General features: G+C 37.4%; 1 protein-coding gene across 12 annotated transcripts in view; it reads right to left on the bottom strand.

Moving 5' to 3' along the window:
• Positions 1 to 15,819, bottom strand: part of Rdl (Resistant to dieldrin) — a 37,914-nt gene extending 22,095 nt beyond the window's left edge. For 3 of the 12 annotated variants that reach the window (XM_089468315.1, XM_089468322.1, XM_089468323.1), the window contains exons 1-4: positions 15,620 to 15,818; positions 10,533 to 11,967; positions 2,338 to 2,435; positions 1,975 to 2,042 (exon numbers count right to left, since the gene is read on the bottom strand). In XM_089468315.1, the coding sequence (XP_089324441.1) occupies positions 1,975 to 2,042; positions 2,338 to 2,435; positions 10,533 to 10,672 (306 nt within the window). In that variant the 5' untranslated portion in view covers positions 10,673 to 11,967; positions 15,620 to 15,818. Of the gene's footprint in view, positions 1 to 359; positions 428 to 1,974; positions 2,043 to 2,337; positions 2,436 to 10,532; positions 12,039 to 12,928; positions 15,508 to 15,555 lie in introns of those variants that run through there. The other 9 variants (XM_018007459.2, XM_018007465.2, XM_089468316.1 and 6 more) reach the window with 8 other exon arrangements.
• Positions 15,820 to 16,089: the final 270 nt, after the last annotated feature.

The raw sequence follows: 16,089 nt of genomic DNA, 5'->3' as shown, positions 1-16,089 counted from the left end.
AGTCGATAATATGAAATTAAAATCAAGCGAAATGAACTATGAATAAATTGTGGACACAAAATGTGTGTTAAGCGAGAGTAAAGGCAAAAAGGACAGAGAGAGAGAGTGAGAGAGACAGAGAGAGAGAGAGAGAGAGAATAGGAGAGTATGACAGAGAGAGATAAGAAGTACAGATTTTTGGTTGAGAGTTAAATTAGGAAGACATATGATTTCTTTTTTTTTTGTTTTGAAAGAAAACAGAAAATTTGATTTTCTATTTTTTCTTTTATATATATATTTTGTTGTTGATAATGATGTTTTTTTTTTTTTTTTTTTTTTTTTTTTTTTTTTTTTTTAAATTATATTTGGTTGGTATGTACCATGAGAACTTCCGAAACCGAACTGATACTGAGCACATACATTGTGACGCCGACCTCCACAGGGGGACCTGCAACATATACACACACACATTGACGATTGAGGTATTTTCTTTTTTTTTTCTTGCTATTTTTGTGTTTGACTGTCGCTGTTGTTGTGGTTCTTGTTGTTGTCGTTTTGTTGTTGTTGTAGTTGTTAGTGTAACCAAAAAATTATTGTATGAATCTTACACACACACCATGAAGGAATGCAGACAGGCAGCAGACTTTTTGCTAGCACTGTCAGCTCTTTAATGTCCTTATCTCTATATAATATTTTGTTTTTCTCACACTATTATTATTATTTTTAATTTTTACAGGCAAAATTAAGTTTATAAAGTACAGTTGTGCGCGTTTTTCTATTTTTTATTTGGTTGTGCTTGAGGTTTTGCTTTTGTCTTATTGCACGCGCCGAATGAAAACCAAATCAACTATTCGAGTTTTTTTCTAAGTATTTTTTTTTTTTTTGTCATGTTTTTGCACAGCTCTATTAAAGCTATAAACGCTAGCGTAATGAAAAAACAATAGTTTCATTTTCTAAAATTATTTATAATTTATCGTTTGCTGTGAAAGCGGTTAAACACACCATTTGAAAAAGCTTTGAGTGGCTCAGAATTGTTGGCAGCTGCAAGTTAAGAGAATTTGTATCTTAAAGCCTTGTATGATATGCGTGAGTGAGTGGTTTCGGGGTGTGGGAGACAGAGAGCTCATTAAAAATCAGGAAGTAGAAGGAGACGAACAAAAAATCCACAATGAAATGGCTAAACGAAAGTTAACTTTGATTTTTTTCTTTTTGGAATTGTGAGTGTTGGATGAATCTCTAGATTGTTGTGTGATTGGATTAATTAGGTAATTAGGGTAAGGAAAGCTTGTTTAATTGTGCTCGTAACCAATTACAGAACAAAATTGACACAGAGAGAGACAGAGAGAGTGAGAGTGAATCTCGTTTTACACACTAAGTAAAAGCGTGAGAGTCGTATATTAGGAAAAAAGCATTGCCAATCTTAAGTTTAGTTTTGTAGTTAGTTCTAAAATAAACAAGTTCAAGATCAACTTCAAGATTTCGTTTCTTTTCTGGTTGCCTCACTTTCGGTACCTATTATTCGAACAGTTTGAACCTAAGAGGAGTCAGCACTAACTGGCGAGAAACCTACAAGAAGTTCAAATTAAGATAAGCTAAATCATAATTGAAAGAAACAGAAGAGCTAAAAAACTGATAATTAAAGCCAGAAGAAAACACAAACGAAGAAAATTACTTTTATACAAATTGTACTACGAACTCGTGTTTCAGAAACAAAAACAAGTGTTTATTAATAAATATTTATTTATATATATATTTGTATGTGTGTGTGTTGTTATATAACTGAAGCAGTGTTTATTGAGAATTCAAATACTAAAGTAAAGTGAAATCGAAATACAATAAAAAAATCATGAAAACAGAAATAATTCCAACAACAGAGACAGAGATTATGCGAGCGAGTTAGAGAGAGAGACAGAGAGATATACATAGAGAAAGAGAGAGAGCGCTTAACGTTACAAAAAAATTATTTTAAGGTACAAAGTTTCATTTAGTTTGTACCATTTTCACTTCTGAGAGCGAGCTGATTGATAGCACATACATGGTGACTCCGACTTCGACAGGAGGTCCTGAAACACGGCATGATTATATAGGTATATATATATATACTGATATATATTGTTTTATATGGAATATATATATGTATATAACGCTAGTCAGTTAAAAGAAAACTAGATATATGATGAGGCAACGGCCTTTGCTACATTATAAATATTTGGTTGTTGTTGATATATAGAGTTGGTGCCCCCTCGCATTCAAGCCGCGTTTAGCCTATATTTTTTTTTTTTTATAGTGTTGTCTAGTTGTTCTTCATATATTAATATATTTATTTATATTTTAAATGGTTCATTTGTTCGTACTTACCACCATAATTGGGTCTTACTCTTTTGTCGTAACTAACACTAAAGGAGTCGAGTATAGCGGATATGTTTACATCACCCAACATGCTGCCGCCGCCAGTTCTATATTAAAGACAAAGAAGAAGAATAAAATTTTATAGTAAAATAAATAGTCCAATTTTAAGTAATGTTTGGAGTAAAATTGGAAAAATCTGTAATAAAAAGTGAGGAAACATTTTATAAATATACATTGATGTAATCCTACAGAAAATGGAGGAATTTCTTTTTAAGATCTGAGACATAGCCCGAAAACTCTAGAAAAAGAATCAAACACCCAAAGGTGAGAAATAATGAGAAAGAGAACAAGAGAAAGAGACGGGCTGTGTGTGTGAGAGAGAGAGAGTGACTATGAGTGAGATAAAGAGATAGACTGAGAGAGCGAGAGAGATAGAGAGAGGGAGTGTGAGATAAAAGCCAAGAGAAATGCAAATAAAAAGACGAGAACTTCTTTAGCAAATCTTAACCCATCTTCCATTGTCTCCTTGATTTCTTTTATATTTATTACGAGACATTATCTTCAAATCCGATATTCATTTGTCCCGTCGTTACTTGAATACAGTCTATTCATTTGTATATATATCTCAGTCATGTTTTATTTCACATACATCCAGAGTACATAACATACATACAGTATATTAGAAAAGTGCTTCACATAACAAATTTTCTATATGCATTTATTTAAGCATATTGTAAAAGATATATAAATAAGGACATATAATGTATGTATACATATATGTTATTTGTTCTATAGGCTGCTAGCTGCCAGAGCTCTTGGCTGTAATCAACATTTATACAACTTTATTAAGGCCTTGCGTTGCTAGACATTTTATGGCTACAGGGTATAAAAACGGATGAAATGGAAAAGGCTGCTGCAGGTACATGTGTCTGTGTGTGAGTGTATTTCTGCCTGCATGTATGTTTACATGTATGCATGTGTGTGTGCGTGCTTTTGTGCTACATTTACTTTATTTGGTACCAAGTGCACACACCCACGCAAAGTCAAACAGTCAAACGGGCCACATAAACATATATGTACATATATATATATATATATGTATATATTTTATATATTTATTTATGTGAGTGCACATATATGTACTGTATGTGAGTGTGTGTGTGCTTGTGTGTATTATTTATGGCAAGTCCCTGGCGTGACTCTGTTTATTTGCGTCTATTCTGCGCTAAACTGTGCTATTAAAGCGCGTTTGTTGGCATTTTAACTGTCTTGCTCGAGTGTATGTGTGTGTGTGTATGCCTGCCGCTCTTGTGTGTGCGTGAGTGAAATCACAATTTAATAAAAGTTACGCCTGTAAATAAACACCCAATATGAGTTGCTTTGTGCGCGCGCGCAGTTCAAGAAAATGCTTCGTTTTTCGTTGTTCGCTTTTCGTTTTCCTTTTGTCACATTTTGAAAATTTTCATATAAATTTTGATTCAATTATTATTAGAGCTGAATTGCTTTTAATTTAGCAAGCAGCTGTAAGCTGTAATCAAGGCAGTCTCGACTGAGCGCACACGCTCTCTAACTCTCTCTCTCTCTCTCTCGCTCGCTCGCTCGCTCTTACTCTCATTCGGCCTTTCTCTCTCTCTCGCTTTGAGTCTCTTTTATGTATACGCATTAAGCCAAAAGCCGCCGCAAAATGAAAAAAAAAAAAAAAAAAAAAAATGGCAGCCTATTTATAAATACACACACACATATACAGACATAGACATATACGCACATAGATGAGTATACAATAAAAAGGCAAGCTTCTAGCTCCTACACTTGTTGTCGTTGTTGTTGTTGTTTCAGTTGATGGGCTGCCAACAGTTGATATGCGGTTTTGCCTTTTGGATAATGAAAAAGTTTTGATTGCTATTTGATTTGAGTTTAAGATGGCAGCACTTCATACGCGCCTACACCGCTGCGTATGCGCAATATTTGTTATTGCGCCTATTACAATATTTGTACATAAAGCATGTCAGACGGCGGCTGCAGAAGAGGACAGCGAAAATGTTTAATCTGACAGCGCTCTGCGCTGGCAATTGCTAGGCAAGCAGTATTGGGGCGTGGCCGGCCGTATACAGCATGTCGTATACGTCATATGCAAATGAGCTGAACTAATTATAATGCCACATTTTATCAACTTATTTATGCAGCTGCGCGAGGACAGCCGCCACAATGCAAACACAAGGGGGAGACATGTGTAAATAACTGTGTGAGTGTGTGTGTACATATGTGTGTGTCTCTGTGGATTACTTGGCTATTGAGTGCACTCGAAAATATTCAAGCAGCGTCCAAATATTTGCCTATTGAGACATGTAGCAAGCACACAAGTTGAATTGACTGTTTGTTATCTTATTGTAAGGCTTTACTAGCTGCTTAGCCAACGAAAGTGATGAACTAGCAGTTGCCCTGTATTTAATAATGGCATAGATGATATAAATATATATTTTATTATTATATATTACTAAAAATATAAATTATATATTTTAAATTTCGAATGATGGCCAGAAAAAGTGCTCAACTCCTTTCAAGAAATTACAGGGTATTTGATTTAGAGCAGACGATTTAAATGTAGATGAAATAATGTTCATAGATTTGTTTCATAATTTTGAAACCGTTGTTTCACAGTCTTCGCAATAACTGTCAAAAATGCTAATGCCCAACACTTTTAGACTACAGGGTATACAATATATGCACTTCAAGCAAAGTATTTGTTTATAGACTCAATGTTGATTTGTAAAGCAAGAGCATGATAATTCGTCTATCATGAGCGTTTGATAAAAGATTCTCATATGTTACAGGGTATGCAAAATGTATAAAAATATTTATATATACACAAAGCAAAGCCTCAATTTCCTTCAAATATAATTTGTGATATAATAACTTGATTAATATGTATAAAATAATCTGCCGTGGGTGTGGCCCAGTTCATAAATTATATTTTTATTGTAATATACATATTTCCTGAGGCAATTGCTGCAAGTGCATGAACTAATAAAAAGTTATATTTACTGCTGCATAAATATGTTTATTACACCTAAGACATAATGTGAATGCATATAATGCTAATAGAAATAAAACAACTTTTCGAGCAAAATAAAAGTTCTAATTGGAAATTCTAATGCTGAAACTTTCCGAAAAGTTAATGCAAAATAAAATATTTTATTTAAGTTTCAGCTAGAGAATGTTGGTGAAAACTCTTAAAACTTCGCTACAAACTTCCATTTTCAGCCATACATTTTTGAACACCAGAAGTGCTTATTTGGCCCATTGTGCAGGCGCACTGCGCGCATAAGTAGGCAATGCTTTTTTCTCTGCTCCTTTCAGTAACACACAAAATTGCAAAGTGGCTTGCACAAGTTTCAAGCAGCAGCAGCAGCAGCAGCAGCACAATAAAAGTTGTAACAGCCGCAGCAACAACAACAACAACAATAAAATGTCATGCGCAGCAGCGAGTGCTAGGTCCAAGCCCAAAACGTGTCGCCAAGTGTTATGCCAACACCATCCGCCATATTATCGCTGGCCACAGTTGTTTTGTTGTCTTATCTGTAGCGTTGCTGCTCACATTGAATGCTTGCCTTTGTACCTCTGTGTGTGTGTGTGTGTGACAGTGTGCTGGTGTGTGTGTGTGTGTGGCAACGCCCCTGCGTAACTTATGTTGCTCGGCAGCAAATGAAAATGTAAGAAATATCTTTGTTATTGTTTGTTGCCGTTGCTGTTGTTGTTGTGATTGTTGCTGTTGCTGTTGCCATTGCCGTTGCCGTTGTCATTGTCGTTTTTAGTGGCACTTTTAGCGTTGGGCCATTACGTATACGTTGCGTTGGACACGCGCCATTGCATAAATTCAAGTGTTATGTTAAAACAAAACGGAAATGCGAAGCAAAAGCAAAAAAAAAAAAAAAAAAAAAAAAAAAAAATGAAAATGAAAATGAAAAAGCAGCTAGCAAAACATTATCTTGCTGCCACTCAGCTAGAACCACATTCTCTCTTCCTCTCTCTTTCTCTCCTGCTCACTCTCTCGCTCTCCAAATCCGGGACACCCATGTCAGACAAAAGTCTAGCTGGCATTGCCAGCTTCAAGATAAGCACAACTTGGCAAAGGCCTTTATTTTACGCAGTAAAACGACTTTCTCTCCGTGTGTATGTGTGTGTGGGTGTGTGACTCGGGACTTTTACGCGGCAATTGTGAAACCCATCATGTGACTAAGCGTTTTTTAATAAAGTGATAACTTGATGCCTGACGTTTCCTAAAAATAAACATATTTCAGAAGCGAAAGCTGATGCTTGGAGCATGAGAGCACAGGAAAAATGGCCGGATAAACATGTTAGCAGCTGACCACGCCCACGCAAACACACACACAAACAGCATAAAAGCTAGATTTTTGTGTGGGTGTGACAACATTATTGAATCGAATAAAGAGAAACATATTTGAGGGATTAGAAATATGCTCGAAATTGAGGACACAATTGGAGAAAAGAATTGAAGGGAAAATGAACTGATATATTTTTTTAAATCATTATAAATGATTCTTTTTAATCATATGTATATATAGCCAAAGACAGTCTGCATAGACATAGCTATATAATATATACCCCATAAGAGAAAATTTCTCACTTTACTCTCACTTACATCACTTATGGGATATGCTTAAGCATCGCATTAGATTGTGTTTTGATGAAATCAAATTTCAAATTCAATTGATTCAACAGCTAAATGTGAGGGGAAATGCATAAAAAAACTGCATTAGTCTGACAAGTCCTTGACATTTTCAAAATGAACATCAACAGACAGCAGAAGCCCGCAAAAAGAGTCTAGCAACCAGGCTAAGGCTGGCAAGTATATTGGAAAAGAAAAGGCAAAAATGTTGCTGAGCGAATTGCATTACGAGATACAATTGAGGAATGAAACGGCTGGGGCCAATGCCGCCTGCTGCCGTGTCTGGGCTTTATTAAATATTTGAAAAGCGCATTGAAAATGGCAAAGGCTGGCCGAACAGCGACCCAGCTAGCTAGCTAGCCCCTTTCGCCCCCTGCGTCATCATTCTCTATTCTGTCTGTGGCCAGACCCTTTGTGGATATTCTCAATCATCCTCAAAATGTGAAGGAACAACAATTTACGCTCAATGGCACTCGACGGCGAGCTGTTGTCCCAGCTGCTGGCAGCGTCTCGGGCAGGATATTTTTTTTTGCAAATACACTTGCATAGGGCATGGGTCCAAGGTTATCGAATGTGTAACGGGAAAATGAGGAAAACTTGCTTAAAAATTGGATCAGAATTTACGGCGTAGTTTCCAAATTCAAGATGACGTATAAAAGTTATAGGTAATTTAATAAATAAATTACATTCAACATTATTCGTTGTTGAGTTTTTTGTTAATATTAATATTCTTAATTTTCTATAAATTATTATATTATTTTTTATTTTTTTTTAAATTTATTTTATATTTCATATTCTTAAAAATATAAAATTTAATAATAATAAAATAGATAAATGTCAACATTTTTCACATTAAATCAAGTATATTTCAGACCCTAACTCTTCCGCTCACATCTATTTTTAGTGCATTTGCGAGTCGGCCAAGCCCTATCAAAACAATCTACTTTCATGCTGCTGAACGATGCAGCTTGGCACACACAAACACACAAACACACACACACACACGCACTACCAATACACATTGCTGCTGCTGTCGTCAGTTGGGCGGTGTTGCTTTGTCGGTGGCACTTCGGCATTATCTGCCATCAATAAATTCCAAGTGAAGTGCGCACTTGTGTGGCAAGTGCCGCACAACAGGGCACAGCGGGCGATAGAAGAAGGAGAAGGAGAGGAGAATCAGGAGCAGGAGCAGCAGCAGCAGCAGCAGCTAGTGCCAGCCGTGTCCAGTCTCCAGCCAGGCAGGAAGTTGTTGGGTCTAAAGTGAACAGCAGCAGGCGTCGCACTTTTTTTCCTCTTTGATTTCATTTTTTTTGTGCTCGCACAAATTGTGTCGATGTGTTGCTTTGGCCTTTAACCTTTCTTGGCGGCAACTTACTCCGTGTATGTGTGTGTGTGTGTGTGTGTGCGTGTGTGTGTACAAGCAAGGCTATCATTTGCTGTGCTGCATGTGCTGGATGTGTGTTGGCTGTGCAATGTTGCATGAAAAAGTGGCGTAAAGTCAACTCCAATGCCGCCTGGCCCAAATAAGCAGCCAACTGTGCTGAAAATCGTGCCACTTGCCACATTTCCACGACATTCGCGGCCCCATCTCTGCCTCTGCCTGCCCCGCCCAGCTGGATAGGCACTACACGCGATCGGCTCAGCCCTTAAACGTGCATTTGTATGTCTCAGCTCTAGTTAGTGGCAGTCGCCTCAGAGACTTTGGGCCCAGCCATTTGATTTACTTCAATTGCCTGCTTTGGGCGGCTTATGCAAATGTTATGTGTGTGTGTGTGTGTTTGTGTGTGTCTACACTACCTCAACCTCTGTCATTCTCTTTTTCCACTGCACGTAAATATGGCCTAATGAACGTTAACCCGAAAAGGAAAAGCAAAACATTGCCAAATGCCACAATTGTGGACATTTCTTTTGGCCCGCTAATCAAATATGTCGCATGCACCTCTCGAAAGCCAAACAAACTACCTTTCTCTTTAATATGTAAGAGGTATGTGACAGCCCTTCGCGCTCCCCTCTACCCTGTACCTAGCCAGTTGGTAATTACGAGTGCTGCGCCAGCCAGTTGTCATTTTTAAGCCTGCGTCGCTTTTTAATGGCCCTTGGGCCGCATGCAAATGCGAGCTTAATAAATTGCTAACATTTATTTCGAAAGTAAAAAAAAAAGCAAAACGCGTCCTCACTGTAGCAGTATTTACTGTAGCATTTACTGTTGACCTGGTCGAAAACAAGCTGTCATTGCGCCTAATTAGCCACGCTGAACATTTTTCAGTGGCAGCGCCAGAGCCAGCCGCAGTCAACTAATTTTGTATAATCATAAATTAGCATGAACTATGACTCCATTGCGACACACACACACACACACACACACATACACACAGACACTCAAACACACACAGCACTTGCTGCAGTTGTGCATTGCAGCAAACTGTCGCTACAATAAAATTTATTGTTATTAAAATATTGAGCTTAAGCGCTTTTTTTTTATTCAGCAATTCATTTTGGATAGGTTGAGTGAGAAAAATATTGATTTTTATATGAATACTATATGTTTAATTATTATATATGGTGTAACTATATCTGTGTATCTAATATATTTACATAATCTCAACATAAACTGATCATAAGTATCCAGGTTTTCATAGTAACTTCTTAGCACTCTATCCATATGATATCTCTCTATTACTATCTCAATCTCTAAGCCAAGTAGACTGGAATATGAAATGAAAGTCTTGAAAAATCTGTTTTAAGCACTTCGAAGTATATCATAGCATCGGTACTAACTATTATCTCCATTTACCCTTCAGTAATCCTTTTTATGCACTTGGAAGTATATCAAACTATGCTAACTATTATCTCTAACTAACTATTATCTCAAAGTTTTGTTTTAATTACACAAAGTCAATCATTCAAACAACTATTGAACTTTCTCATTCTACCACAAATTGAATAACTTGTTTATGTGAACTTCATTAATTATATCTATTCTGATTGGAATGACAACAAGAGTTTCAAAGTATCAGCCTAACCATGTAAATCAAATAATCAACTAATTGTTTCAATCAACACTTGCGCTTGGCTCTTAGGCAAATGTATTTTCATTTAGGGGGTGTCAAAAAGTCAATGTGCTGATATATCAATCGGATAATCGGAAAAATTTGTATTATATTGCTCAGTGATATCAATCAATATATATATGTGTCTTTATAGTAATTAATCTATGCTCTGTTTTTATTCCTATTAAACGATATTTATTATTATCCACATGCGGGAATTTTCCTATACAGAAAGATTACATATGCAATCGACTGTGTACTCTATAAAAACATTTCTTTTTGATATTCAATTGATTCACATACTAAAGATATATAATGCATTCGATGCATATTTAGTCTAGCAATCAGTCAATCAGCTTTTACTTTTTTAGTGGACTCATGAGAACTAAGATATTAGACCATTCCCAATTACATAAGGCTTACATCTATTCAGTTGGTCAATCAATCAATCAATTTGCATAACTTACGCAGATTGCACTGTGGTGCTCCGTTTGGGGCCCGTCTCCTGTACGATTAGCGCCATATTTATGGCTAGCCAAATTGTTAGCAGGGGCGTCCGGGTGCGGGGCGTTAGTATAGTTAATTTATCCATTGCTGAAACACTCATGGTGGTGCAATTAGTTGTTGTTGCTGTTGTGGTGCGTGGCAAAAGTCAAAAGGGTTTACTTTTGACTTGGAAGGGTTTTATTCGAGGGTGCGTATTATTGCTTAGTTAAAAATTTTTTCGTTTGGTTTTTGTTTTTGTTGCTTTAGCGTGGCATTAACAATGTAATTTGTTGTTGTTGTTGTTGTTGGTATAAAGTAAGTATTAGTTGATGTTTTACAGTTACAGTTGCAGTATTTAGTTAAGTAATGATCTCTGCTTCTTCTTCTTCTTCCTCTTCTTTGTCTTCGTTCAGTTGTATAGCTTCTTTGCTTATCCAATTCTAATTTCCTGTCGCTCAGTCAGTGATTTAGTTGTTGTTGTTGTATGTTTAGGCAGCGAGGCATTCAGTCAGTACATCAGTGCATGCGTTAGTAGCTGTGTATGTGTGTGTGGGTGTGTGTGTGTGTGTCTTTGTGTGAGCGTGTCTCTGTGTGTGTGCGTGTGTTAGTTAATGTCTCAATACATGCGCTGCCAATGCGATATCGTTTGACTGCGCGCTGTCCAGGCGTAGCTCAACCAGAACAATGCCAAAACGAATAGCATCAATTGCTGACAGAGCAGCACTGAATCGGAGATCGATTCGAGCTCAACTGCGCTGGGCGTGTGCCGCTGCAGACGACGACTGGCATGAGACACTATACCAGCGATTGTCTCCTGTTGATGCTGATGCTGATGTTGTTGTTGTTGTTGTGCCGTCTCCTCGTTTGTTGTCTCTCTGCTCCGTTGCCTTGTTGTTGTTCCTGTTGCTGTTACTGTTGCTGTTGTTGTTGTTGTTGTCCGCGGCCACATCAATTGCCAATTGCCTCGTGTTAGCCCTCGCTCTGCTCTCTCTCATTCGTTTTGCGGCTGCTGCGTTGACTCGACTCTAGCTCAGTATGCTGTTCATTTTTCTATTTCTGTCGCTTTGTCGCTCTTTCAATTCGTCATCCAAATAGGTGCTCCATTCCATAGCCTTTGTGGTTTGTTTTGGTTAAGTGTCCTGCTTATTGCTATATTCGCACTGCACCTTTATTGTCCTCGACCTTTAAGCAGCGCCTGCTGCCGCTGTTGTTGTTATTGTTGTTGTTGCTGCTGATGTTGCTGTTGTTGCAGTTGAATTCTCTCATTTTAGGTGCTTGGGTTTGGGAATTGTTCGTGTATTTAATTTGCCTTTAGCTTTAGCCTTTGACATTTTTACTACGATTTATGTTTCCAATTAAGTTGTGTGTCTTTCCTTATTGTTTGATTTCTTTTGTTAAGTTTCTAATAGTTCAACACTGAAATATTTAAAAAAACATGTTTGTTTTGTGATTTTGGTTAACGAATTCCGAATTTAAAATTTAGTTAGCTGCCGATTTCATTTAGTGTATATTTTGCATGATAGAAAAATATTAACTCAAGTTTGTATTTTTATTTTTGAATTTTCGAAACTTTTTCAAGATTGTTTATTTGTAATTTAGGTGTTTTCATTTTAATTAATTAATTTTTTTTTTTTTAGTGAGCATTATTTTTAATTTATTATTTTAATTAATTTATTTTTTATATTATTATGATTATTTTGAAATATATATATATTTTTTAATGCTTCTACTTTATTTTACTTTCCTTTTAATTTAGCTTAAATTTTTTTTTTTGCTTGTATATATATATATTTTTTATATATTTATTTTGTATATATAACTTCATATAATAAATACATATTTCTATGATTTATTTTTATTTCTTGTTATTTCTTTTAGAATTAATTTTTGTCAATTTATTTATTTAGTTAATTTTTTCAAATATTTTTTTTATATATTCCAATTAGTCACTTTCTGTCTTTACAGGTTCAGCTTAGTGTGTTGATCTGAGTTCACAGTTTTGTTGCACTTTTAAAATATTGCATTACATTCTTTTGGAATTTTGAATTTTTCAGTATTAGAATATATTTTTAATAATAATTTTCAATTTTAGCAATATCAGTTAATTACAAAATGTATAAATAAATATATATATATATATATAGGTCTATACATATATGAATCTGTCTAGCTTGTGCTCTTAGTTTGCTTTCCATTTCAAATTTCTAAAGCCTTGCAAATTTAGCATTCAATCTATGCATGCGTATTAGTATACTGACACACAGACACATATCAACAGCACAGTTATACTGACACACATACGCACTCGCTCACGCACACATACACACACACACACACACACGCACACACACACAGATGCGTTAGCTCTTTTGTATACTTGTAATTTTGTTTGGTTTTTGCCACTTCTTCTGCTTGTTCAGCTTTCGTCTTCCGTAGATATATACATATATATGTACTGTACACATATAGATAGACATATAGATATATGCAAATATATATGTATATATATACTATTTATATTTTTGCTGGCTGCTTGCGTCCGTTACATTTTCTCAGCTGCGCGTTTGAATGGCGTTTGGCCGCGTTGGCAATCGGGCCAGACCCGTTGACAGTTGGTTAGTGCCAGTTGGCCGAGAGAGAGCACAGCCCGCAGAGAGAGAGAGAGAGAGTTCGTTGAAGCCAAAAATAGCTTGAGCCTGCTTCACACCGAGAGAGAGAGAGAGAGAGCGAGCGAGCGAGAGAGAGCGCGCTCCTGTAAGTATGCTAAGTCTGCAAAGGCAGAGGCTCTTCAGCTCACGCTCAGCCTCTGACTCTGCCTCTCGACATCTCTCTGTGGCTGTCTGTCTGTCGGTCTGTTTGACTGTGCTTTGGGCCATGTTTTTGTTCCCTTTTGGACTTGGCTTTTTGCAGAAATGTCACTGGCAAACAGGCAACCCCGGCAGTTACACTCTGTTTAGCATAAACGCTTGCTACTTGGCTCCTGCCACCAGCCAGCTGCATGTGTGTGTGTGTGTGTGTGAGTGCGCGTAGGTCCTTTGTATTGCTATATGTATGTATGTACGGATGTGTGTGTGTGGGTGTTTTCTTTTTTAATTTTAGCTTTTTTTCTCTCTAAGCGCATTTGATTTGTATGCCGCTTAGGCTTCTTCCGGCGCCTCCTCATTGTAATATGTTATTTTTTCTCCCCCTAAATTCTCGTGCCTTTTTATACATTTGCACATATCTCGTTAATTGGTTTTGTTTAGTATGTGAGTGAGTGTGTGTGCGTGTGGCTGTATGTCTATGCTTGCGTGTGCGTGGTTTTTGCTTTCCAAAAATTTCGCCTTCACCGTTTGCTTTGATTGCATTTTGTGGCAAAGCATTTCAAATTTGTGCCAGACGCTTAAATATTGTTGTTTTGTATGCGATTGTGCACGAATGTGTGTATGTGTGTGTGTGTGAGTGTTAGTGTGCGCTGTATTGTTGCCATGGCTGTTTTGCCTGTTGTTTCAACTTGTTAAAAAGGCATGCGAGGAGCTAAGCCTTTTTGCCTTGCCAAATAAATTACATAAGCATACACACACACACACAAACACCCACACACACACACTGATTGGCGTACATGAACATACGCGCTGCACTGTATTATGCCTGATAAGACTTTAGCTCATATTAATTAAGTTTCAGTTATGAATATGTGTATCAGTGTGCGTGTGTGCGTGTAAGCTGCCATTGAAACTGCGTGCTGAGCCTATGGCCTTTGTCTGAGAGTTTATTAATGAGTTTTACATATTTGATGACCTACAAAACGAGGCGCTTTAATATGCATGGCCCCATACAGCTGCCAACAACTTTTGGAGCCTCGCTCGCATATTTGATGATGGCCAACTTGCAAATTACTTAATCAGATTTTATAGACAGCTTTTGCCGTTAAGTTTCTGCCAAAGTCTGCCGAGTATATCTATAGATCTTACATATATATATACATACTCTGTATATATAGGTATATATATAGGTATATATTTCTCGGCTCAGTTGCCAGCGCTTGAGGTGCTGGCTAAGACTTTAAGCCATTAAGCTTTGGGGCCAGTATCATTAGCACAAGCGAGCTCCTTTATCACAGCTAACCAACTGTCTGTGTGTGTGTGTGTGTCTGCTGGCTGTTTGATATGTGGGTCTGCACGTTTTTGGCAATTAAAAGCATATGCGGGCCGGCCTGCCTCATCAGGCTAATCAACGAGCGGCCAAGCCAACAACAATTTACTGGCAAATAAAACAAAGCCAAGTTAGCAAGACGCATGGGGCGGAGGCTGTCAGAACTGAAGCGTCAAGGCGGCTGCCAAAGCGAAGCGCACGAAGACGCCGACGAATTTGACGGCGCGGTGCGATGCTCCTAACTTATGCAGAGTGCCACTAATACAGGCAAAGAAACGTATACACACACACACACACACACACACACACACACACACACACGAACGCACGCACACAGTCAAATACACACGCGCTGCAGCAGACTCCTTTTTGCCTACATTTCTTAGTATTTATTTAGGGTTTCTTTTTTGTTGTGCGTATGTGTGTGAGTGTGTGTGTGTTTGTGCGTATATGCCAAGCGTACACGTTTAAAATTTTCTTGGCTATTTTTTTTTACACTTTTACATTTTTAATGAATACTTAAAAAAGTTGTTTTTTTTTTTATTTTTATTTTTTTTTTGTAATTCAAATTTGAGCCAAAAATATATATATTACATTTAATTTAAATATGTTTCAATTTTTTAGCCTACATTTACTGTGCTATGCTCTTACACACTCATACACACACACACACGCATACACACAAACGCACGACGCGCTCTCTACACCAAGAAATATGCATAAAGTTGGCTTCGATTTTTGCAGCTACGCCTCTTTTTCGCCCAGCGCCAGATTGAAGCACAGTTCATATATATTACACTTTGTATACATATACATATATATTTATACATATTTGTTATAATCCAAAATTATCGAATTTAAGTGAGTTACATTGTGCGGAATTTGGCATATTTTTGTTGGCATTTATTTAAACTGTGTTTGCTCTTGGCCATACCAGAGAAGAAGTGGAAAATGTATCTATGGCTCGCTTTGAACTATTTTCTTTTCTTTTCTGTTTTATTTTTTCTGTTTTTCTTTTCTTTTTTTTTTTTCTTTCTTTTTTTGCACACAGCGTTCACGAGGACAAAACGTCTGCACTCAACTCGACACGGACACGGACTCGGACTTGTGACTCGGGCAGCAGCAGCAGCAGCAGTAGTAACAGCAGCAGCGCCTACGTTGGCGTCGTCGCCGGCGTCAGCGTCGACGCGCTCAGCACACAGAAACTGAAATAAGAAGAAGCAGCAGGCTGGCAGCACTCTTCGTGCAGGACCGACTGGCACAGTGTTTAGAGTAGAGCACGAAGCTGGGCGCGACTGCCGAGCCGACGAAGCGTAACAGAAAACAAATGCCGAAGCTGCCATTCGAAGCCGAAGCACGAAAGACGAAGCCTAAACCGGGCCGACAGCTGCACGCTTCAGCTCT

The sequence above is a fragment of the Drosophila arizonae genome, chromosome 4 (genome assembly GCF_054131065.1).
Source record: "Drosophila arizonae isolate 15081-1271.41 chromosome 4, UAZ_ARI_1.0, whole genome shotgun sequence".
Taxonomy (NCBI): Eukaryota; Metazoa; Arthropoda; class Insecta; order Diptera; family Drosophilidae; genus Drosophila; species Drosophila arizonae.
The sequence above is the reverse complement of the archived record's forward strand: the minus strand, read 5'-3'. Positions and strand labels throughout refer to the sequence as shown.